General features: G+C 45.0%; 1 protein-coding gene across 2 annotated transcripts in view; it reads right to left on the reverse strand.

Annotated features, from left to right (window-relative positions):
- Positions 1–10,582: 10,582 nt before the first annotated feature.
- The window catches only part of LOC146866307 (uncharacterized), a 292,597-nt gene continuing 277,479 nt past the window's right edge, over positions 10,583–25,700 (reverse strand). For both annotated transcript variants that reach the window (XM_085640842.1, XM_085640841.1), the window contains exon 11: positions 10,583–11,138. In XM_085640842.1, the coding sequence (XP_085496968.1) occupies positions 11,110–11,138 (29 nt within the window). In that variant the 3' untranslated portion in view covers positions 10,583–11,109. The remainder of the gene's footprint in view (positions 11,139–25,700) is intronic.

Raw genomic sequence — 25,700 nt, forward strand, 5'->3', positions numbered from 1 at the left:
TGCCTTGAGTGCCTGTATGGATGATTCAGTGGGTGCGTGACTGACTGTATAAGTGAGTGATTAGGGTTCTCAGTGAATGTATGGGTGAATGACTGGTTGTGTGACTGTCGACATCAATCTGTCAGTTGGTGTCTAAGTGGCTGTATGGGTGTGTGAGTGGGTAGGTGAGTGACTGTACTGGTGAGTGATTGGTTGTCTGAATACTTGTATGGTTGTCTAAGTGTCTGAGTGGGTGGGTGAGGGGGTTTGTGACTGCCTGTATGGATGAATGAGTGGGTGAGTCAGTGGCTGTATGGGTTAGTGAGTGCATGTATGAGGGGGTGTATGGATGAGGGAGTGTGTGTATGGCTGCATGGATGAATAAGTGGATGTGTCTGTTGTGTATGGGTAAGTAACTGCGTATGTGAAAGGTAGTATTGGTGAGTGATGAGGTATATGAGTGACTATATGGGTGAGTGAGTGCATGTAAGAGTGGATGTATGGGTGACTGTGTGCTTGTGTCAGTGACTGTATAGGTGAGTGAGTCTGTGTTAGTACCCGTATGAGTAAGTGAGTGGGTGTGTTTGTATCTGTATGGTTGAGTAAGTGACTGTGTGATTGACAGTATGGGTGAGTGATTAGTTGTGTGAGTAGCTCTATGGGTGAATGAGTGTGTGAGTGGCTGTATGAGTGGATATGTAAATGGCTGTATTAGTGACTGAGTGGTTGTATGAGTGGCTGTATGGGTGAGTGAGTGGATGTGTGTGTAGATCTATGAATCAGTGAGTGAGTGTGTAAGTACTGGTACAGGTCTGTGAATGGGTTTGTAAATGGTTGAGTGGGATTCTTTGTATGAAAAGTTCAATGGAAAGTGGAATTTATTCCCCAACCAGCAGCTCACCAAGAAACGCATTTGTGGAGTTGTGGAAAAAGGGGGCTGGCCTCCGGTTAGTTGCCGGCTTTTTTAAAAGCTTTTTTCTCTCTATTTTTTAGGAAGGGGTCCATTTTCAGACCCAGGGACCACATCACTCAGGGCCTGTCCCCTTTTTTTTTAAAAAAAGGGGGAGGTGGGCTGTGCGGTCCCCCTCCCTGGTCGATTTCAGCCCCGGTGACTCCATCACCGTGGTCTGGCCTCCAGCCTGGGTGCCCAAGTTGCACCCAGACACTCTATTGGGGACTGTGGGGGGGAGGCTGAAGGCCCCAGCGGTCCTTGCCAGCACCCCGCATCCTACGGGAGACAGCATTGCTTTAAGACAGAGGGAGCTGTTGAACATGCAGTGCCCTCTGTCCAAACGCAGTTTTGCTCCACATTCAACAAGCGAGAGCATTTTTAATACTCCCACTTGCTGAAAACGGAGCAGTGTTTGCTATCGCTTGGTGGGAGCTGTAGCTTCCGCATTTATTTTGAATAAAGCCCCAGGGAGCTGTCGGCCCCGGGGCTGCACAGGTCCAAGTGGCTCCCTGCTTTCATTATAGATAAAGCCCTGGGGAGGTGGCAGTCCACGGGTCACAGGGGGAGGCCATAGGGGCATCCCCCACAATCAGCTTACATATGTTTGCCCCGGGGAGGTGGTGGTCCCCGGGGAACAGGGAGTGACAAATGGGCACCCCCCACATTATTATAAAACATACTTATGGGATTTGGCCCACCCAAGAGCTTAATGAAAAAGGAGAGCTGGCGCCTGGGCCTTTTTTTTTATTTTGCTGCAACTTCGCGGATCCTCCTGTGAATTTGTGGCAACATTTTTAAAAATGCTTTTAAACCCCACCATATCTGGGGGACATATATGCCCCTTTTCCTTTCCTGTTTTTGTGGAACTTGGCTTCCAGTTGAGTCCCAATATGGCTGCCAACACTTCCTGGTTGAAGTATTGGCAGCCAATCAAATTTTAGTAGAATCTGCGAGTCCACTGCAAGGACTCACGTCCCCAGATATCTATATATTTTTAAGAGAAATATCTCAGGAAATACTGAACAGATTTATACCAGAATGCAGCACACATAGAAAGAGCAAAAAATGAGAAGAACCTCATATCACCATTCTAAGGCCAGGTATCGTCAAAAAGCAATGGATGTTGTTGTGGAACACCAAACTGCAACCCCCACTGCACGCCCCTTTGCCGCAGAGGACTGCGGCAGAAAGAGGCATATTTCAAGGTGGCGTTAAGTTACATTAAGTGGCTTAGCACCACCTTGTAAATATGGGAAATGTCGCTAGGCCACAGGACACAGGAGCGTCAAAAAAAGTGATGCTCCATGGCGAAAGGGGTTTGTACATATGATCCACTCAATGAGGAAGAAATACACTCTGATGTTAGAGGCCATAGCTATGTGCAAGCATCACTTGAGGTAGTCGAGTTGGTGTTTGTATTGTTAGGTTACAATATATTGTAAGGCACTCCATGTTACATGGAAAAAACATGCTATCTTTTTCCCACTGTGTATCATGTGCAAAGGCGTTCTGCACTGAGCTCAGTGGAAAATCCCTCACTGATAATTTCTGACTCAGTAGGAGGTTGGGCAATTGGAATAAGGTAGCATGGCCAACAACCTCATTTAATTGAGAGTGATTAGCTTCTAACTGGTTAAAGCTATACCACCATTCTTGCACCAAAATACTAAGCATGCTCCAACTTTGCCAGAAACCTGTCTTAGTTGAATTTCCTCCACAGTTTATGGGGCGCCCTTTTGGCAGGGGAGGGGTAAGTCCCAACTAGAGTAGACTGGTGAAAATCAACGGAAATCTTGCATTGTTCTGTGTAAACTGACGCTCAAGCTGTGACATGCCAGGTTGCCAAAGACAATGTCTGGAATATGGCTGCAAACTTGAGATGGAACGCAAAAGAGTCATTTAAGACCTGATGGTGAAAGATCAGCATTCAAAATGTGGAGGTGGGCATCAGCCACATCGCCAGCATGGATATTAGAGAATTCATAAAATGTATATACACGCTGAAGATAGCATAATATTTGCACATACACCTGGAAAGTAGAAATTTAGCCAGATAGCTAGGACATGTGTCAAGTGGTTGGTATGGAACAATAACGGGCATTGGGCTATTAGAACTGTTTTGTTAGGCACAAGCATTGTAATTTCATAATTTTGAACAATGTACCTTCCATGAATGGATATGTCTACAGTCAAAAAGAAAAAAAGAAATTTGATATATGCAACTTGATGTACCCAAGTTGATGCACTTGTTTTCGATTGTTTTATTTGCATTGCACAACAAGAAAAATTGTTGAACAAAATTTATTTTTGGTTGAAGGATCCTTTACTGAGGGCACTATGCTGAATCGTAGGCTACTTTTCTTGTTTAACTATTGTTAGGGTTTTAATTGTAGCTGCCACGGAAATTGTTTTATTTTATGTATTCGCTTGTTTGCTCGCTGCGCATTTGCACATCATTGAAAAGAGGCTTACCAGCACTCATTACTCTTCCCATACATCGCTCTGCTCCTCTGCCCAGCATTCCAGTTCCGGGGTCGGCGGGTTGCCGATCCCGGTAGAGGGACGCGGCTCCTCCCCCTCTCCTCACTTCCGCTTCCTGGGGGCTGTTTCAAATTCCCCATAGGTGCCCGGCGCGCCAAAGGCAAGCCCGTCTGCGCCCGTCCGCGCCAGTCTGTCGCCGGACGCGGAACACGCTACCAGTTTGCCTAGACCTAGGCATGCGTACTCCCAGTCCGAGCTGTTTGCAATTGGGAAGCATGCAGCAAAGTGCTCCCAACCTCGGCCGGTCGGTCTAGAAGGCCCGTTTGGGTGCATGCGCTGCGGCTTTTCATCTTTAACCTTGGGTAAACCTAGCAACTCCACTTCCCGTTCCTCTGTGTTGGTCTGCTCGCTTAACTGTCGCTCGCTTGTTAAACATTTTACTGATGTTCACTGCCTCTTGGAGGACAGGTCTCCTGATGTTTTGTTTCTTACTGAGACCTGGCTCTCAGAGGATACGGTGACGGAGCAGGTACTTGCTCTTCCTGAAGACTATGCGATGTATACTCTTAATGGACCTCGGAGAGGAGGTGGCATTGCAGTTATTTTTAAAACTAAGTTTTCTTGCACTTTTATTAAACAGACTGTTGCTGATTGTGAGTGCACTTCTTTCAAAATAACCTTTAATTGTAACTAAACGATGTCAGGACTATTGATTTACTGTCCACCAGGTCCGTCCACAGAGTTCCGAGCTGCCCTACCAGAGATAGTTAGCACTTTAGCAGTCAATGCTTCTAATTTTTCTGTCATAGGCGACCTCAATCTGCACCTAGAAAATGATTCTGACCCTTCTGTATTATCTTTTCTGGCTGACCTCATGGCTTGTCAGCTCATGCAACGGGTCCCCGGCCCCACTCATGCGACTGGGCACCTACTTGATCCCATTTTCACTAACATACTGTCTTCTGAGGTCCTTGTTCCAGATCCTATAGATTGGTCGGACCACTATTTAGTCACTATGGTGATCTATGATATTTTGCCAACATGTAAATTAGTCAGCACTTCGTCTGTTAAGCGCCCTTGGCATAAACTGAGCTGGGAACACTTTCAAAATCATCTTGCAGCCACTTCTCCGGTCATTCCGGCTGACCCTAATGAGGCCTACTCTATCTTTTCTGATTGGATTTTGCAGCCGTTAAATGCTTTTATACCTGCTAGGTTGTCCAGGAATCGGGTTAATAAACCCAACCCATGGTACAATGCAAAACTGGCTGACCTGCGCAAGCTGTGCAAGAAGTTGGAGAGAGTTTGGCGACGGGATTTTGATCCATCCTCTAAGGCTCTCTATCGCGCGTCTATAAAGCGCTATCATAGGACTCTACATGTTGAGCGTACCGCCTTCTATGCCAAGCAGATTTGGTTTAGCTCTAACCCAGCTAAGACCATCTTTTCCATAGTGACGGGGCTCAAAACTCAGAAGGATGTTGTAGGTGCAGGGATTACTTCTGACTCGCAGTGCGAAGAATTGGCCAATTTTTTCATTAAGAAAGTCGAGGATATTTATAAAAACTTTCCTATGGTTCCTACAGGCCTTTCCGAGACCTCTGGTAAATCTATCCACGGGGTTCTTGAAACTTTTCCACCTATAGTACGAGAACTGTTATTGACACTCTGTGCCAAGGTTAAATCAGGCTCTCCTGCTGACCCTCTGAAGCCTGATCAATTCAAAAGAATATTATCCACTATTATTCATCCTTTGGAAGTGGTGATCAATGGGTCTTTGAGTGAGGCAGTTGTGCCCAGGGCCTGGAAACAGGCCAGGGTTCTTCCGCTGCTCAAGAAACCCTCTTTATACCCCCGGAAACTAGAAAGCTTTCGCCCCATCTCCTTGTTACCTTGGGTTGCTGAAATCACTGAGGCCTATATTACTTCCCTCCTCACTGATTTTTTTACGGTACATCGGAGGTTTGACCCATCTCAAAATGGCTTTCGACCCAGCCATAGTACCGAGTCAGCACTTTTGGCCGTTACTGAACACATGTGGGCGGCCTTAGACGCAGGGCAGACGTCGGCACTGATCCTTTTGGATCTTAGTGCCGTATTTGACACTGTATCTCATGTCATCCTGCTGAAACGCCTATTTGAGGCTGGGGTCTCTGGGTTAGCTCTTAGATGGCTGTCTTCCTTCCTGGCTGGCAGGACGTTTCAGGTAGTCGCCCCCCCTTTTGCCTCTGGTACATTTCCTATTGGGCAGGGGGTCCCACAGGGCTCGTCCTTGAGCCCCCTGCTCTTTAATCTTTATGTTCAACCTCTGGCGGAAGTTGCCAGGAGCAGAGGGTTGACCATGGTTTCCTATGCCGACGACACTCAGCTGGTGGTGGCCCTCTCGAGTGACCCCAAGCAGGACGCCAGGAAATTCCAGGGCGACCTTTCTGCAGTAGCCGAGTGGATGACTGCCAACTGTTTACAACTGAATTCTAACAAGTCTGAGGTGTTGTTGGTGGGGGGAAACCATGGTCACTGGAGTGACATGTGGTGGCCTGCCAGTCTGGGCACGGCACCTACACCCAAGCCGGTAGTAAAGAACTTGGGGGTTTGGATGGACAGCTCACTCAACTTTCAGATCCAGACGAAGAGGGTGGCAGGCATTTGTTTTGGTCTGCTACGTGGCCTTAAACCTATTCTGGCCTTTTTTGATGCTACAACCAGGCAGACCATCATTCAGGCCCTGATTTTGTCAAGGCTCGATTATGCCTGCTCACTGTATTTAGGAATAAATAAATCTGAAATACAGAGGCTACAGAGAGTCCAGAATGCGGCCGTCAGATCTCTTCTGGGCTTGCATAGAACCTGCTCAGTGACCAGTGCTATTCGTCGCCTTCATTGGCTACCGGTAGCCAGGCACATTGAGTTTAAGGCACTCTGTTTTGCCTTTAAAATTCTGAAGCAGGCATCTCCCTATATTCTGTCCGATCTCCTTCTACCTTATATTCCCAGATGACCTCTTCATTCTATAAGACAATGTTTAGTAGTGGTTCCCCGGGTAAGGAAAGCCCGCGCTAGCGGGCGCTCCTTCCGGCATAGAGCGGCCCTGCTGTGGAACTCTCTGCCGGTTCACATTCGGGAGCTCACTAACTATCTCCATTTCAGAAAAGCAATTAAGACATTCCTGTTTCCGTCCTCGTAGGCCTTGATCATTTTTTGCGTACTGCTCTGTTGTTGCTTAGCGCCGGGACACCTCTTAGCTGAGGCAGCTGTTGCGCTCTATAAAACTGTTTGACATAACATAACATAACATTTACAACCCATTTGGAAACATATGATTCATTACGTTGAAATTTGATCAGATTGTTGGAACCTACATTGTTTGTGCACGCGGTTTTTCAAGTGAATGTTCGCTTGATCTTGTTATATTCACTCATATGTGGGACAGGCAGCCCGCAAATATTGTGTAGCACATTAAAACACAGTTTCTAGAATTAGACAAACTATTTCATCGCAGTCACAATGGTTTAAACTATTTAACCACAGGTGTGCACCGCACGTACATTATTTCTCCTATGGAACAATAACGTTCAGATTAAAGCCTAGTATATGCACTGGATTCTTTATGATGGGATTCTACAGAGGAAGTCAACAAGTCCTTTGGCTGACTCATATGTGCAAAATCTGGATGAAGAACTGTGACAAACGGTCAATGCTCCACGCCTAAATAAAAAAGTTATACAGCCTCCTTAGCCTGACATTCTGAAGACTTATCTGCTGGTAAAACAAGAATCTAGCAACAGCCTTGGATAGGCCAGAGGGGAAGTCGATTTACAAAACCGAGACAACATTATGGGATTCCTGTTATTCCCTTGAAAATCAGGATGACAGTGCCCTTTTGGCACCTGCTTGCCATGGAACTGTTCATAACCAGCAGGAAACTGGGCGGCTTTTGATGGAGTGATTTCTTCCAAATATTTTGAGACAGCGTTAAATCTCACTGGTCAGTTTGCCTGTTGCCAATTGCCACTGCATCTGAAAAAAAACCTGGCCTTTTGGTTTACTCAGATTCCATCTTTTGAATTACTTTGAAGAAGGTCTATACACAGGTTCAGAAATCAGAATGAGATCACAGCCATCATAACTTGGCATTCACTGTAGTACGGAAAGAAAGACATTCTGAAGTGGAGTCTTTGTAGCATGTGAAGACACTGTCTTATTTCATGACAGAGCCCAAGGTCCAGTCGTTCATTGTGTTGATTGGGGTTCATCAACTTGCAAGATATTGCCAGAGATGGGAAGTGTAATGACTGCCCTGCAGGACCCAAAAATCCAGAAGATCAGAGAGTGACGCCTCTCTCACTGTGGCAAAGAAAATTGTGACAGTGGGTTCACTCAAGACTTATTTTCCCTCTTGGCATCACCATGAGTCCATTAGTGCTGCTGGCAACACATGCATCCATCTCATTTAGTGCTGCAGGTCTGTTGACTGGAGTAATCTCCCTGAACATTGATCACACTACGTCCCATGGGGCAAGCACAGACCAACATGAATCTGGCCCACCTACACCAGTCTGTTCTCTGACTCCCTTTCATGTCCCTAAGGTTCCTTGGCACCCATCGCGAAGGCCAGCCTGGCAGCACCACTGCACCTGCCAGAGCGGGTCACCTGATCCCAACTGTCATCGCTGTACCTTATTTGTGTTGCTCTTGCATCTGGCGAATGCAAGAGTCTTTCATTTTCCTATTTGAAGTGACTATTCAGTTACCCCATTCCCCGTCCTGACACCACATTTACCACTTGATCTGCATATCTGATCTCAGGAAGGCCTCATCACATGAAGTGTGGAGAAGCTAACTGTAGGTGACGTTTGATCTACATAGAAAAGACAAAATCATAAAGTTATTTTGTTCATCAAGACAGACATTTATGTCATATCTGACCATAGTGGTTCATGAGTCAGAGTAATTTTGGCCCTCGTCCAACTACAAATACCCATTAAGGTACTAAGGTCCCTATTAAGTCTGTCGCAGTTGCCTTCGACCGACACAGTCTTGGTGTGAGAACTGACTGACCATAGGTCGGTGGTTCCAAACACCATATTTTGATGCAATTACACATGGTGGGGACGCAAACTCCCATTTCTCTATGGGAGCTTGTGCGGCGGGCTGAAAGCTCCCACAGCACAAGCTCCCATAGAGAAATGGGAGTTTGTGTAAATCCCTGCACCGTGTAGCAGGCACCTCACAGTGCCCCCTCGGCCCCCAACCTGAGGCTGCAGGGAGAAGGGGACACTGGTAGGGGCCCCTAAAGTCAGTTTACGACAGGCTTTCCATGTCAAAAAGCTTGAAATGGATAGCCTGTCGGAAACCAGCATCATAATCCCAACAGTGGAAACGCCGTCTGCACAGGATTATGTTTGGTTTCCGACTGGTCGACGGGCTCCATGAGCCCATAAGAAGCCAGAAGGAATGACGGACTGTTTGAATTACAACCGCCTTAACCCTAAAACATCAGTCGGAATTTAAACCAAGTTAATTAGGGCCTTTGCCATTAAAAAACTAAAGCTATCTCTCTATTTTTAATTTGACAATGTTACACTTTTTTGGGTAGTTAGTTAATGCATGTTTCTCTTTTATTAACTTTATTTGGTTCTTGTGTTCTTTATTCTTTAACTTTGTTGCTTTTGTATTCTTGAATCTTTCCAATACCAGCCTCTCCCTCAGAGTAACTATTTTTCTTGTATAAGGCTATATAAGAGATAGCCTAGGATACCTTAGGTTTTGTACTTACCTGTATGAAATATTCCTCACTAGGGTGTTGTGGGATCTTCGCTCTCCAGTGTCCACCAGTGGTTACTCTTCTGCACATGCCTCGAAAGATGGGGCTTTTAGTGCTATGCTAATCAAGAGGTATGCACTATAACCAGTGTTTCAGACGGGGTGTGCTTTAATATTATTAATTACCTTTGCAAAACCCATGCAGGTGTCTCATTGCAAATCGTTGGAGAATTAAAACATTACCTTTCTTGTCATTTTTGCAAGACTAATTTTTTCTCTGAAGAAAATATATCCAGAAAGATTGAAATGCAAAACATCTTCAAATCTATCTTCTTCCTCTTAAGAATAGGCCTAGATATCAATGCAGTTGGTGCACAATTAAAAAGCGTTGGTTCTTAAAAAAACGGCGCCACACATATTTCCATCATGCAAAATACAATGGGGGCAGATTTATGTTCCCTGGGCATCCCTGCAAATCAGCATGGATGCGCCAGGGAAGATGCGTCACGCAAGTTTGTCCTTGCGCCACCGCAGATGCGCCGCATTTACAGTGCGGTGCATCGTGGCGCAAGGACAAGCAGATACGTGACGCATCTGCCGGCGTAAGGTTGGCGCAGTGCTGAAGTTGCGTCGCAAGCGCGACGCAACTCCAGCACTGTTCCAACCTACCCTATCCCTAACATGGTGCGTCAAGCCTTACGCCTGCTTCAAGCAGGCGCAGGGTTTTGACGCATCAGCGTTGGGAAAGTGACTCAGTGAAATCTTATAGATTTCACTGAGTCACTTTTCAGGGGCGTTCCTGCGATGGAACGCCCCCCCCCTGAGTAGAAACGCCCACATGAAACCTGACGCAGGTTTCATGTTGCGCAGGGCTTTACTCCGTGACGCATCTCCATAGATGCGTCACGATGTAAATGGGGCGCAACATGGCACAGGGTTTACGCCGCCGCTGCGTCACAAAAGTGAGGCAACGGCGGCGTAAAAGGGGCGCAAGTCTGATATAAAACTGCCCCATGCTCCCACCATTCAGACAGCCACTATCAAACGAAGCAGAAAGAGCAAAAACCGAACTCCATTCGCCTTCCATAACGACCTTCTGTATTTTCTATCTGCAAATAGATATGAAATTAATAGTGTTAAAGTGGCAATGAAAAAACGACAAAAATATGCATGATGAGCCCAGGGCTTCACCACCCCAGTGACTACAAAAGTAGAAGATGCTCTTTAACCAACTTGGAAACAGCTGCATCCTCACATTGCACAATTTCTACTTGCTTTATAGCGTTATACCTCTACATTCAGTCTTGTTAAATAAATGATGCATTTTAAGGGGTCTTACGTTGTAGGACTTGAGAAATAACAATAATTGTGTACGTGTGTGGGATTAAAAAGAACTACTTCAGATTGTTTTCTTTTTTCATACGTCCTTTAATACAATGTTAACTGGAATAAGGGATGTTTCAGGAACACAAATCAATGCCTCTATTGGCTGTATGTTAAAAATATAACATTCTAAACAGTATTCACTATACTGAACAAAAAAGTATAAAAAATCACTGTATATACTATAAAAGTAATTGTCGTGCACAATAAACAACATATCTGATAGATTTGGCAGCCAGAGAGAATAAAAGAGATTAAGTTGGTATTGGCATGTTTACATTCTGTCTACACAGGCAGCGTCGTTTTTCCACGAGACCGTTTTAATGCACAATGATAGAGGCCCATTGGTAACATTGGTTTACGACTTCTATGACTAACTGGTATTTGAGCGGCTGAAGTCCCATCCAGCGTTGTCCATTGGAAAACCTGCCCCAGCACCATCCGCCGACCTTTAAAGCATGAGTGGCAACACTGGCATTGAGCCTCAGACTGAAGAGGAATTTGAGCAGATCTCGTATATAAACACAATCAACCTTCAATATGTCTTTTCTTCAAAACAGTAGACTTTCACGGATGTCTTCTGCAAAACAAGCATAAAAAAGCACCTCGTTAATATGTTAGCTAATTGGTTGTCTGCGTTTCCAATATGCGTTTTATTGTTAACGTTCAGGTGTTACAGCATATAGGACCTATCATGAAGAGCTGGGATGGCTCGGCACGACCCAAGCTTTTTTTTTATTACCTGAGCTTACCCAAGACATTTCCACTAAAATTATATCTGTAATATCATACTTAAAGGGGCTCTCAGCTCGCTCTGTTCATCCATTGGTCTGCTGTTCTGTCATTCACATGTTGCTTTCGCCCTTTAAAGCATCAATTACGGGGCAAAGGGTCAGTCTACATTAGCCACTGGCTGACTTCACCTTGAGTGACTGCCATTTGCTCTTTCTCAAGGAGCTCATCAACTATTAAGACACCTCTCTTCAGTGCCAGGGACTACTATGATGTGCGCTTTTCTGAGACAAAAATTAATTTTCCTTTAGCCTATAATTTTTTTTATATTAATGAGGGTCTGCAGCTTCCTCAACAATAACGTTTTATAAAAACCATGACAGAACAAAAGAAGAAATGTCAAACTCAAAAGGTTGCCAGCCAATGGCAGTGCTATTGGCTTGGCTAATGCTAATTCAGGCTTGAGATGTCTAAAATGCAAACATATAACTCTGCATGTAATGATTGAAATGCAGATCCCACAAGTCTGAACAGTGATAAGGCAGTCTTCCATTATTCGGTGTGCGAACCACTGCTATCACTAAGGCAGGGCAGCGCTATATCAAACAGTTTATGTCATGTCTGTCAAAATAATTCTAGTTACATTGACCTTAATTTTGAGAATGTTTAGTAATACACATATATTCACACATTTCTTACTACGGTGCAAAAGTCAAACGCCGTGTTACTAGCATCAAACAGTATAACATGATAAATCATTTCTTGTTGCCTCTCAGATTTCATTTCATAATAATTTCCATAGGAAAATAAAAGACCTTATAGCCACAAGGCCTATTTGCTGAGATTTTCTTTTGCTCTATGGATTTAACACCGTGTGCTCTGACTCTAGTTCAATAACTTTTCTTGGAACGTCTACATTTGACACACCTACACAGTATACACCATATATGCAAACCAGCAGAGAGTGATGTGCTGTCACCATTGGCATTGTGAAATGCTAATTTCTAACTATAACGTATATTACCCAGTAGCAGTTGCCACTGAATAGTTTCACATAGACCAATCCAAAAAGCTTTATTCGACAAATAAATGTCATAAAAGCAAAATACATCTAATAAAACTCATTTTTGTTACAAAAAGTTTCAGTGCAAATTTTAAAAATACAATAAAAAGATTAATAAATACACGTCAATCTTACAATAGAATTAAAAAAGTATTAAACATCTAGAATAAAGCATTAGATAAAAAATTGGATTGTCCTAATTAAAATTACAATAGGTAATTAAGCATACACAATGATTAAAAAGGATAAGTTGCAGACATAGATCAGACATTGATTAATCAATTGGTTAAAAGAGATTTTGATCTTATAGCCCACATCCAGCTCAGATACTTGGCTACAACTGTTGCAATACATGGGAGAGTATCATTTCGCAATATCCTCATTGCTGTGCTACATATTCTGGTAGACACCAATCTGCATAATGGAGCCAATCACGCTTTGCACGGAGCTGTGTATGCTGGGCAGGGCACATCAAAAAAGAACATGAGCGTAAGACTCTTCACAATTATCGCAAAAGGGGCATTTACTATTGCCCTCACTTGCTCACTTGGCCATGAAGGTTCGTAAAGGCAAAGTCCCCACTCTAAACTGGAAGTACAACTTCCGATCATAAGATTTGGATATAATATCCCAGTACGTCTCCAATTTAGGTCAGGGTTTCACTATTAAGAAAAACCCTGATTGCGTTGAGCTATCACATCTATTGTAGGTATTATAATGGAGCATATTCCAGTATCTTTCTTTGACAATTTCTTTAGATGGAATTGGATTGTTCATGGGGTTTTCCCATAAATCTTTCATGCCCATGTTTATCAATAATGCTCTGATTTCACAAAGCCAGCGAAAAGTGTCTGCCTTAATTATATTCCTAAGGCCTTCAGCGTATGGTAGCAGTTCAGGTGTGCTCCAGATTCTGCGCCAATACATAATTTGGTGCAACCTGGCAAGATCAACCAGCGCTTTACGGCCAAAGTCTATTAACAAAGGCAGTGTCGGAGTGCTTTGTGGAAGAGCAGTTATATTCCGTAGAAAACGATTTTCAGCTACAGTGAGGTGTGGCATGTTCTCTAGATCCCAGAGTTCTGCCCCGTATAGTACCGAGCTCACAACCTTCATTTCATATATTTGTAAAACTGGGGTAATTGGCTTGGTCAGAGAAGCATTGAAGTCTTTTTGTAAAATACCTGACAGCTGTCAGAGCTTTAGTGTGGCAGCATCAATTTGGCAGCTCCATCGCATATCTTTCTGCAACAACACACTCAAATAAGTGAAAGCATTTACTTGCACCAATAAACGATTTTCCAAAAGTAATCCTCCTTTAAAGGTTCTATGTAGGTTGAACGCCATGAACTTGGTTTTAGATACGTTTATTTCCAAACTCTGAGTGGTGCAGACGTTTTCAAAAAGAATTTATGCTTTCTGCAAGCCACTTGGGGGTCTTATAAATTATCAACATAGCGTCGGCGAACATCAAAATGGGTATTTTGATACCTGCAAGGGTTGGGGCGTCAGTGGAGACTGATGATAAATGTTTGGCGACGCCATTATTAAAAAGCGAGAATAATGTAGGGGCCAACACACAACCCTGTCGCACACCCTTTCCCAGGGAAGGGAGCGGTAACATTTTCCTGCTTTCCCCAACATATTTGGGCAAAGTTTTCTTTGTGGAATTGAGCTATAAGGGATAACAGTTCAGGCGGCATCCCCTGTTACTGATGCACAGCCCAGAGTTTGTTCCGAGAGACCAGGTCGAAGGCTGACTTCAGGTTGACAAAGACAGCGTACATAGACCGCATCTTGACAAATCTTCATAAAACTTTCCCAAAAATATCCTATCTACCTCAGCTCCAACCTGGACAGTTTCGGGGTGATCCAGCACGTGGGGGCCAAAAAGAGGGGGCTCCCAAAACATGTTTTCCCCAGTGTAGGGAGACCATGACCCTCTAAATTGAAGCCAAAAATATGTTTTTAACATTTTACTGAAAATTTATGGTGGATCCCTGAATCCACAGCTGTTTTTTATTTTTAATAAGCAGGGGTTCCTGCACTTTCAAACCCCTCTTCTCAAGGCTTGAAACTGGCACCAGGGACCCCATGCCCCCGGGCCAACTCCATTGTTGAGACCTGGGGAGCCCATCCCCAGGACACAATTTCTCAGCCCGCAAGAGTGCAGGCAGGAGAGCTTACCATATTTTTTGAAGCACTCTTACCTGGAGCTCTATGTTCTTAAGCTGGAGTTCAGAGCCACCTTGTGGTTGGTTCTATGGCTGCACTTTGCAGCTTGAAAAAGGTTTTTATAAAAAAGACTGGAAGATGTGTTGATTTGATTTTTTTTTTCATTAAAGCTTTGCTAATTTTTTTATGACAATCACTCTTATTAAACATCAATTTATCATTTATTTCTTTTTAAACACATCCCGTTTTCCTTGAAGGAAAATGGGCTGTATTTAAAAAAACAAATGCTTTATTAAAACCAATAAAAGACTTGGTAGTCTGCTGACCTCTGCAGGCCACCAACCTGGTGTTGGCTGTGATTCCTAGTGGGTCGCAAAGTGTAACCTACATCATTAATATTCATGAGGTAGGTCAATTTGCAACCCACAAGGAATCCCTAAATGAAACTCAATGAGTTTCACACATTAGGAATATCGATTTCCTAAGTGCGATTCGGAAAGAAGCACAATTAGGAAATCGGTATTCTGCATGTTTGTGCATCGGGCTCTGATTCACTAATGGAGGCCATGTTTAGTTTGATGCCCAGACCTATTTTCTGTCCCATTCAGTCCCCAGGTACAATGTGTGTGGTAGAGCCACTGTATACCATCCTATCTATATACATGTTTAAGTCCTGGATGGCTACCCCAAGTGGGTGGTGCTGGAGAGTCTTGATTGCATCCTAGGTTGGGGCGGGATTTGAAATTCCAGCAATGGAGTTAGGGGTTGCCTCTCTAGGGTGTGAGAAAAAGCACCATGGGTGATAATAGTGTTTTTGTTTCTTGCTGTCCCTTTTATTTCTCCTCCCGCAAATGGGTCCTTCCAAGCCACATTAGCTGCTGCAGACAATTACATTGTTCACAAATATTAAGTTGCAATTACATTGATATTTGTCTATTTTTCTTATGATTTGAAGTGGCTTATAAGTTTGATGTGAAAATGTCTGCAATTGGTTCCAGTGTATTTATCTATATATACTACCCTAACAAAATTGAAAGCTAAATAAATGTTTTTATCAAATCCAAATATTTCAATAAACTGTGATTGTGGGAAGGAGTCAAGACTCCTAGAAGGCAATGTGCAATGTGTTCAGCGATGTCATCAGTGTTGTCACTGACCATGTCATGAATGATGTAATATGTGACGTCATCAGGAGGGCATTGCGGGGGCACGAGTTATAGTTAGCTGAACTAACTATAACAGCCGAATTTCTCTGGCTTTGTACAAGTGAAATGTCCAACTAACTATAACGTCCGTGAAACCTGTGGTTTTTTCAGTGAATTTCTAAGGTTTTAGTAATGCTAATTTCTAACTGTAACTTCCCTGAAACCTATGTTTTTTTTGTCAGTGAATTTCAAAGATTTTTTAAATGCTAATTTCTATCTATAACGTCCCTGAAACCTATTGTTTTTTTAGTTAATTTTAAAGGTGTTTTAAATGCTAATTTCTATCTATAACGTCCCTGAAAGCTATGCTTTTTTCAGTGAATTTCTAAGGTATTTTAAATGCTAATTTCTAACTATGCCTACAGAGTTAGGACATTTGCATAAAGAGGAAGAAAGGCACGGATAGAAGCAAGAGAAATGCAGAAAGAGGCAACAGATGTCCAGAAAGAGGAAGAAAGGTGCAGCAAGAAGCAAGAGATATGCAGAAAGAACCAACAGAGGTGCAGAAAGCAGCCTTGTTGCAAAGCCATCCTGTGCCCTGGGCAACCCCCAACATTTTGCTGGCTCGTACTGGTGGTAACTGACTGTCTGGCCCGGGCTCTGCCTATTCAAGCCCGGAGCAAGTGCTATGCTGAAAGATACTTAGAATGCAGTGAAAACACATACAAACACTAGGGTACACTATGGGTTGGGGGTGCCCCTGTGATTGGCATGACCTCCTCGAGTACATAATAGGGCAGGGGGATTAAAACTATCTCTAAGTCCTGAGCATATAATAGGGCATGGCAGTTTAGAGGCCAGCTGCTCTTTTCTGCAATTGCATGTGTGCACTGCTCAGCCTGAGGTGAGTTTAAAAGTAGCCCTGTGTGTGCAGAAAGAGGCAAGAGAGGTGCAGAAAGAGGGAAGAAGGGTGCAAAAAGAGGCAAGAGAGGTGCAGAAAAAAGCAAAAGAGTTGAGGAAAGAAGCGAGGGAAGTACAGAAAAAAGCAACAGAGGTGCAGAAAGAGGGAAGGGGGTGTAGAAAGAGGCAAGAGAATTACAGAAAGAAGCAACAGAGGTGCAGAAAGACGCAAGAGAAGCTCAGAAATAGGCAGCAGAGGTACAGAAACAGGCAAGAAAGGTGCAGAAAGAGGTAACAGGGGTACATAAAGAGGTAAGAGGGATACATACCTTTGTAAGAGAGGTGTAGAAAAAAGCAGTGGCAGTGCAGAAAGAAGCAAGAGAAGTGTAGAAAGAAGGTAGAGAGGTGGAGGAATAGGGAAGAGGGATCCATACATTTGCAAAAGAGGTGCAGAAAGAAGCAAGAGCAGTGAAGAAATAACCAACAGAGGTACAGAAATAGGCAAGAGAGGTACAGAAACAGGCAGGAAATGTACAGAAAGAGGGAACAGGGGTACAGAAAGAGGCAAGAGAGGTGTAGAAAGAGGAAAGAGGGGTGCAGAAAGAGGCAAGAGGGGTGCAGAAAGAAGCAAGTGAGGTGCAGAAAGAGGCAACAGAGGTGCAGAAAGTCTCAAGAGAGGTGCAGTAACAAGCAAGAGAAGTGCAGAAAGAGGCAAGAGAATTGCAGAAAAAGGCAGGAGAGGTGCAGAAACAGGCAGGAGACGTGCAGAAAGAGGTAACAGGGGTACAGAAAGAGGTTAAAGAGGTGCAGAAAGAGGGAAGAAGGAGGCAAGAGCGGTACAGAAAGAAGCATGTGAGGTACAAAAAGAAGCAACAGAAATGCAGAAAGAGGCAAGAGAGGTGCAGAAAGAAACAAGAGTGGTTTTCACACCATTAGTACCAATTTAATACCCACATATAGCAATAAGCAACAGGTGACCATTCTACGTTTGCATAGGGCCTTCCACCATGCTCTAACACTTGTTGCTGCTTTTTTGGTAACGTTTGAGCTGTTTGAGCTAGAAACAAGTTTTTCTTTTGTTCAAATCTGCAGATTATGCAGCAGATGATAGATTATGTGGCAAATGCGGAAAACATATAACTGTGCAAAAGTCGGTGCAGCCAAACAGTTGCATAATTCCAGTGGGCCTGCTCATACCTCTGACTAGGTCCAGAAGTGCTCCTCAGTGGTTCCTTCTTTTTTTGTCTCATTAAGTCCATAGTTTAGCTTCTGTGGAAACTAGGGAGACTAAACCTGATGTAACAACTCCCCAACACAGACTATCATACCACACAATTACTCTCCTAACACATAATCCCACTCTACATAATTCCTACATACTAAATACCACATACTTTCTAGCCACACAATTACACTGCACAACATACCACATAATTCCACTACACACAACCTACACCCACTCCAAGAAACATTAATAAAACACTTTTACATTTACAACGCCGATAGCTCTAACTCTCGCAATGTGAAACCTATTACATTGCAAATACTCTTTCAACTGGTAGTCGCGTTTGCAGAGTGGTGGAGAAAGGGGGCTGGGCCTCCAACTAGCGCTCAGGAATTTCGCTGCGTAGGACTTACAAGAGGTACCAGGAGGGCTTCTTGGCCCCCAAAGTCCCTCAGGAGTAAAGTGGACTTCATCCCCCAACCTGAAGTGTGCCAGGAGGTGTATTTGCAGAGTGGTGGAGAAAAGGAGGGCGTGGCCTCCGAAGACCTCTTAGCAATCCCACTCTGTGGGACTTACTGGATGCAACAGGTGGGGTAGTTGGCCCCCAAGGACAACCTTGTGTTACATCCTGTTTTTCCTCCCTCTCTGTCTTTCTTTAGTGTTTGTTCTCTGCTGCTCAGCCTGCATCTGTGATGTCACCTAGAGTTCCTATTTGTATGTTTGATTCTACTGTCAGTTATATCTGAGGCTGAGCAGCAGGGTAGCTGCTCCCGGTGGGGCCTTAACTGGGACCTTTACTGAAATACATTCTTGCTTGTATCCTGTACATTAATTCTTGATTACTAAGAATAAATCCACAGCTGGACGCAGCAACACAAGGAGTCATCTATTTATTTTGTTAAATGTTACACTGGCGACGAGGATGTGGGCCAACTAACCCTCCTATTACCTCCAGTAAGTCCCACACAGCAGCATTGGTAAGTACCTCTTTAATCACCAGTCTGCAGACATACTCCACGGCGCACTCTTGGATGGACAGTGAAGTCCCCTTCCCTGGTGGGGGCCAACTAGCCTACCTGTTACCTCCAGTAAGCCTCACACAGTGGGATTGCTGAGAGGTGGACACAGGCCACTCCTCCTTTGTCCACCACTCTGGAAACGTGCCTCCTGGCACACTGCTAGTGCTGCTCGGTGGATGAAGTCCACTTCAGTCCTGAGGTTCTCAGGACACAAGAGGACCTCATCTCCCCACCAGCAGTAATCCACATTTGTAAAGTGCGAATAATCACCCGTAAGGGTCTCTAGGCACTGGGGGCTGTTGTTAAGATTAAGCAAGCTATTGCCCAGAGTCACATGGTGCTGGGCTAATCTGCCGCCGGCGCCGGGGATTGAACCGTGACCCCAGATTCCGGAATCAGTCGCCCTGGCTGCGTCGCCACACCTCTTCCCCGAAGAGCGCCACTAGGTGCAGTGCACCTAGTGGGGCGTTTGCAAAATGGTGTAAAAAGGGGCATGGCCTCGGACCACCTCTCAGCAATCCCACTGTGTGGGGATTACTGGAGGTACCTGGTAGTCTAGTTGGCCCCTAAGGACCCTTAGGATTGAAGAGAAGTTAATCCCCCAACCTAGGATTCGCCAGGAGGTGCATTTGCAGAGTGGTGCAGGGAGGGGAGGACCCTCCTGCGAGATGCCGGCTTTTTCTTTCATTTGTATTTTTAGAAAGGGGGCTGTTTGGCCCTCCTTCTTTTAGTAATTTTGGGGCCCTGGGGACCCCATCCCCGGGCCTGACCCATTTTTTTTTTAAATGGGAAGGGGGCTGTGCGGCCCCCTCCCGAGGCCAATTATAGCCCAGGGACCGCATTCCCCGGGGCCTGGCCAGTCTTTTTTCTTATTGTGGAGAGGTGCTGGGTGGCCCCTCTCCTGAGGCCAATTATGGCCCTGGGGATCCCACCCCCGGGGCCTGGCCAGCCTTTTTTATTTTAATATATATAAGGGAGGGGGCTCGCGTGGCCCCCATTCCCTGGGCCACTACTGGCCCTGGGGACCACACTTCATTTATTTATTTTGGAGAGGAGCTGTGTGGCCCCTCTCCTGAGGCCACTTCTGGCCCCGGGGACCCCAGCCCTTGGGTCCTGGCCTTATTTTTAAAAAAAAACACCATAAAGGAGGGGTCCAGTGGCAAACATGCAGCTCCCCTTGTCCAAAAGCAATTCTGCTTTGCTTACTGCAGGTTTCCTGCTCTCGCTTCCAAGAAGCAAAGCAGTGTTTGCTGTGGCAGGGTGGGAGCCGTGCACCCGCCCTGCCATAGCAAACGGCAATGTCGCGGGGGTGGGCACCCAGGGACATTGCAGTTCTGGCCCTGCGGGTTGGCGGTCCCCAGGGCCATGAAAGGCTCCACGAGTGGTGGTGGTGGTCGCAGGGGTCTGCTATGGACCCCCAAATTTAAATTACTGTATGCCCTGGGGAGATGGTGGTCCCCAGGGCAGTGTGGGGGGGCAGGAGCCCCCCACCCACACTTTTTTTTTTTTTTTTTTAGAAAGCCCCAGGGAGGTAGCGGTTCACCGGGACTGGGAGGGGCAAGCCCCCCACAATTAAAGTCAAAAGCCTCAGGGAGGTGGCGGTGCCCGGGGCAGTGTGGGAGGCAGGAGCCCCCGACACATTTCTTTAAAACACAGCCCCGGGAGGTGGCGGTCCCTGGGGTTGTGGGGACCCCCACAGGCCCCCACACCATTATCACATATTGCCCCTGGGACCTGGCCAACCCAGGGACTTTAAGAAAACGAAGTGCAGGAGACCGCACCTCATTTTAAAAATAAATGTCTTCCGGATTCGCACACCCAGCATGACTCCAGCCAAAAATAATAAAGTAAAAAAGCTTTGTTTGGGCCTGGGGGTCTCTGTATGACCCCTTGCGCAGGCCTAGGGGGTCAGGGTGTTTCTACTCTGCCCCCTTTTCTTCATTTTTTATTTTTTTCCCCTTTTTCTTCTGATTAGGTTCTACCGAGTCACAAGATGGCAGCCAACACTTTCTGGTTTGGAGTGTTGGCAGCCAATCAGAATGAAGCTCGTGCTCGGGAGGGTTTGCAAATCCTCCTCGGAGCTCAAATGTATACATTTTTATGTTTTGAATTTCTCAGCAACTACTGAACGGATTTACACCATTTAAAAAAAAGCACTCTTTCTGGACCAAGACCTACCTTTTTGCCAAATGTGGTGTAATTCCATTCAGCAGTTCTGGCTGTAGCTTTGTCTGAAGTTCCTATGGAAATTAACATAGGGAGAATGCGTTTTGGGACCCCCTTTTTTCTCTGCCCCACTTGGCTAATTACCCCAAAACTTTCAAGACAGGAGCTGACCTGAGTGAACCATTAGTTTTTAAAATTTTGCAAAGATTCGTCATACAGTGCCAAAGATATTGGCAAAAGCAAAAACGCTTTTAGAATAGAAACAAGGTCCTAACTATAACTACCTACTGGAAACCGTCAGTAGGTTATATATATATATATATATATATATATATATATATATATATATATATATATATATATATATATATATATATATATATATATATATATATTCACTCAAAAAACCATAGGTTTCACACATGTTATAGTTAGCTGGACATTTCCCTCGTAAAAAACCAATGAAATTCCCCCGTTATAGTTAGTAAAGGAACTATAACTCACGCGACCGCAATCCACTGCTGATGACGTCAGATATTACATCACTGTATTTATTCACTTATTTACCCATTTTTCTTTCCTTTAACCTTTAGCTATACATATTTAATAAATATTTATTTTACAGAAAGACACATATGTCATCAGTGATGTAATATCTGACGTCATCAGCAGTGGATTGCGGTCGCGTGAGTTATAGTTCCCTTTACTAACTATAACGGGGGAATTTCATTGTTTTTTTACGAGGGAAATGTCCAGCTAACTATAACATGTGTGAAACCTATGGTTTTTTAAGTGAATTTGCAAGGTTTTTTAAATGCTAATTCCTAACTATAACATGTGTGAAACCTATGGTTTTTTCAGTGAATTTGTACTTTTTTTTAAATGCTAAGTTATGTATTTATTATTTATTTTATGTATTTTTTTTAAGGTTTTTCACCGTGCGCGTACCGTCATTTGAGATGTCATCAGTGATGTCATGAGTGATGTCACTGACCATGTCATGAGTGATGTAATATGTGACGTCATCAGCAGTGCATTGCGGGCGCGCGAGTTATAGTTAGCTGAACTAACTATAACGGGGGAATTTCAATGGTTTTGTACAAGTGAAAAGTCCAGCTAACTATAACACCCCTGAAACATATGGTTTTTTCAGTGAATTTCTGAGGTTTTTTAAATGCTAATTCCTAACTATAACGTGCCTGAAACCTATGTTTTTTTCTGTGAATTTCAAAAGTTTTTTAAATGCTAATTTCTAACTATGCCTACAGAGATAGGACATGTGAAGCAAGAAGAAAAAATGCACAGAAAGAAAAAAAAGAAGTGCAGAAAGAAGCCACAGAAGTCCTCAAAGACGAAGAAAAGTGCAGGAAGAAGGATAACGTGCAGAAAGAACAAAAAGAAGAGCAGAAAGAAGCCTTGTTGCAAAATCATCCTGTTCCCTCAACTTTTTCAGACGGATACTGGTGGTAACTGAGTCTGACTAACCAGTCCTAGAGTCAGTGCTATGTTAAAAGATACTTAGAATACAGTGAAAACACCTACATACACTAGGGAACATTATGCGTTGGGGTCCCCCTGTGATTAGCATGACCTCCTCTGTAAGCCCCTAGTATATAATAGGGCAGGGGGATTAAAACTACCTCTTAAAACAGGCCACAGGGCGTTTTTGCACACGTTAACTCAGGCCCCGTCCCCTCCCTTCACCACTGTGTAAACACACCCTGTGTCCGTTTTTAGTTGGGAGATTGAGTTCATTTGAATCCTGAGGGTCCCTAGGGTCCAACTAGCCCACTAGGTACCTCCAGTAAGTGCCACAGAGCTGCGTTGCATAGAGGTGTAAAAAGTGGCACGGCCTGGACCACCTCTCTGCAATGCAGCTCAGTGGCGCTTACTGGAAGCACTTGGTGGGCTAGTTAGCCCCCAGGGGCCCTCAGTATTGAAGGGAAATTATATCCCCAATTTAAAACGTGCCTTAGTGCGTGTTTGCACACGTCACCTCAGGCCCCGTCCCCTCCCTTCACCACTGTGTAAACGCGCCCTGTGGCTGTTCTAAGTTGAGAGATTAAGTCCCCTTGAATCCTAAGGGTCCCTAGGGTCAAACTAGACCAATAGGTACCTCCAGTAAGCGCCACAGAGCTGCGTTGCAGAGAGGTGTAAAAAGGGGCTTGGCCTCAGAACACCTGTCTGCAGCGCAGCTCCCTGGCGCATACTGGAGATGCCTGTTGGGCTAGTTGGCCATCAGGGACCCTCAGTATTGAAGAGGAATTAATTCCCCAACTTACAATTCGCCAGGGGGCGCGTTTGCAGAGTGCTGCAAGGAGGGGGCGTGGAATCCGGCACGATGCCAGTCTTTTATTTATTTTAATTTTTTAAGAAGGGGGGCTGTGTGGTTCCCCTTCTCATTCTAATTTATTGGCCCTGATGACCCCATCCCCCAAGGCCTGTCTCCTAATTATATTTTTTGACCCCAATCCCCAGGGCCGTCCACTGTTTTTTATAATTTTAAAAAAATATATATTTATAGACACACCTAGGACATGCTGGACAAACCGTACGTACCTATCACCATGACGATTTGCGTGATATTCATTAAAAGGCGACTATGCATACAATGAAGCCACGTGGAATGTATTTACACCACTAGTGAAGCTCTGACATGTCTGATGCCCTACCATGCCTAATCCCGGTAGACACTCTTGTCGTTTATTTATACAAACATGGGTAGGTATTGACGGGCACATTTAATACACATGCACACCAAGCCATTCAAAGGGGATTCGACAAAAATTCGACCAAAACTATGCAAGAAACCCCCCTCACGGTCAATAAAACACACATCCACTGCCGGATGTGTAATACCTTTTATTTTACTCTCTGGAAAGGGGACGAACATCACTTGAGAGTCACAGCGCGCTCCTGGCAGAGCCCAATGCTGTGTTACACCCACCATTGCCTGCTGAGTGCCACACACCTCTGTGTTGTATTCCACTAGCTAGTGCATATGCTATGACACTCTCTAGCCCATGTGCACTGTAACACCACCCATGAATATGTCATGCCACACTTGTCTTCGCACGGGTTATATTGCCCCATCTAACGTGCCTTTCTCGATGCCTATGTTATAACGCACAGTGCTATGCCATACATATTACAATCTGGGATCCATATCTTTGTCACAGTGCATATGCAATGGTACACTCCCCAGCACATATTTTATATTACAACTTTAGAGACTAGTTAGGTTACACAACACTGCCCTGTGCATATTACACTCCAAGGCGCATATCGCATAGCACGCGCTAGTGCCTGTGCTATCTCGCGCTCTCCAATAAATCTGTAATTGCGCACAATGTATTGCATATTATATTTCACGCCGGTTCATCTTATATCACACTTTTTAGTGCATAGTTTATACCATACACTATATCTAGTTTTCATTTTCAATCGTGCTCTCAGGACTATGTTCTATATAACACTGTGTTCACCTACCCTTTTCACGGGCATTACATTTTGCGATAGGGGGTGGAGGGTCAGGGGGTGTTTCTGCCAAGTGAGCCCTGAGTCACAGTCACAAACGTCCTCTTCTTCCTGAATAAAAGTGAGATTATGCTGCATACTTGTTCATATTTTAAGTAGTTCGCACAGACACACATTTTAAAAACAATAAAGTTCCTAATACCCGCCTTCTCTGAACAGTTAGCTTGCTGCCCCATCCCCCTCCTCCCTATCCTCTGTTGTGTGAATCCATGGACTAGCCTCCTCCCTCCTGCCATGCATGGTCTGATGTGCTTCCACTGCCCTCAATTTAGTATGATGTACCAGTCCACTCCTCCTGCCCTCCATTGCCCAATTCTATGCCCCATCATTGACCTCCTGCTTAAACTCTGTGCTTAGCTTGCTGCCCCTATTCTCCTTCCCCCTGCCCTCCAATGTCTTTGTGCATGCCCCTGCTCCATCCTTTTTGCCCACCATGTTCCATGGACCTGCCACTCCTATCTACTCTGAGTGTTCTGTTGAGCTGCCACTCCCCTCCCACCTGCCTAGCATTGTCAGATGACTGTAACCTGTCCCTGCCACCTCCACCCTGCCTGTCCACATGCCATGCCCCTATCCTCTTCCTCCTGTCCTACATGGTCCATTGTACTGCCACACCCTTCTGCCCTCCCTGGTCTGTTGTGCTGCAACTGCTCCTGCTGCCTGCCCCGTGCGGTCTGTTGTGAGGCCCCTTCCCCTGAACTTTCTTGTCTGTGCACAGGTCCTGACCCTCCCTTCTATCCACCATCGTCCTTTGTGCATGCCCCTGCACCCTCCTTCTTGCCCATCATAGCCATTGTGCTGCCACTAACCCTCCCACTTGCCATGCATGGTCTTCTGTGCTGCCATGGCCCCTCCCACCTTCCCTGTGTGGTCAGTTAGCTGCCCCTGACCCCCTCCCACCTTCCCTCCATGGTCTGTGTGTATGCCATCACAGTCTCAGTGTTGCTCGTCATGGCGTGTCTTGCTTCTAGTGCCCATCCTGCCTGACCTCCATGGCTATCTTGCTGCTCCTGCCCTGCCCCCTTGCCCCCAGCCCTCAGTTTACATGTGCAGACCCCTACTCCCTCCCTCCTGGCTTGTCTGTTCCATTGTAATGCCCCTGATCCGTCCCTCCTGCCCTTTATGGTCTGTTATGCTGCAGCTTTCTCTCCTGTCTGTCCATTATGGTTAGCTAGCTACC

The sequence above is a fragment of the Triturus cristatus genome, chromosome 2_1, assembly GCF_964204655.1.
Source record: "Triturus cristatus chromosome 2_1, aTriCri1.1, whole genome shotgun sequence".
Taxonomy (NCBI): Eukaryota; Metazoa; Chordata; class Amphibia; order Caudata; family Salamandridae; genus Triturus; species Triturus cristatus.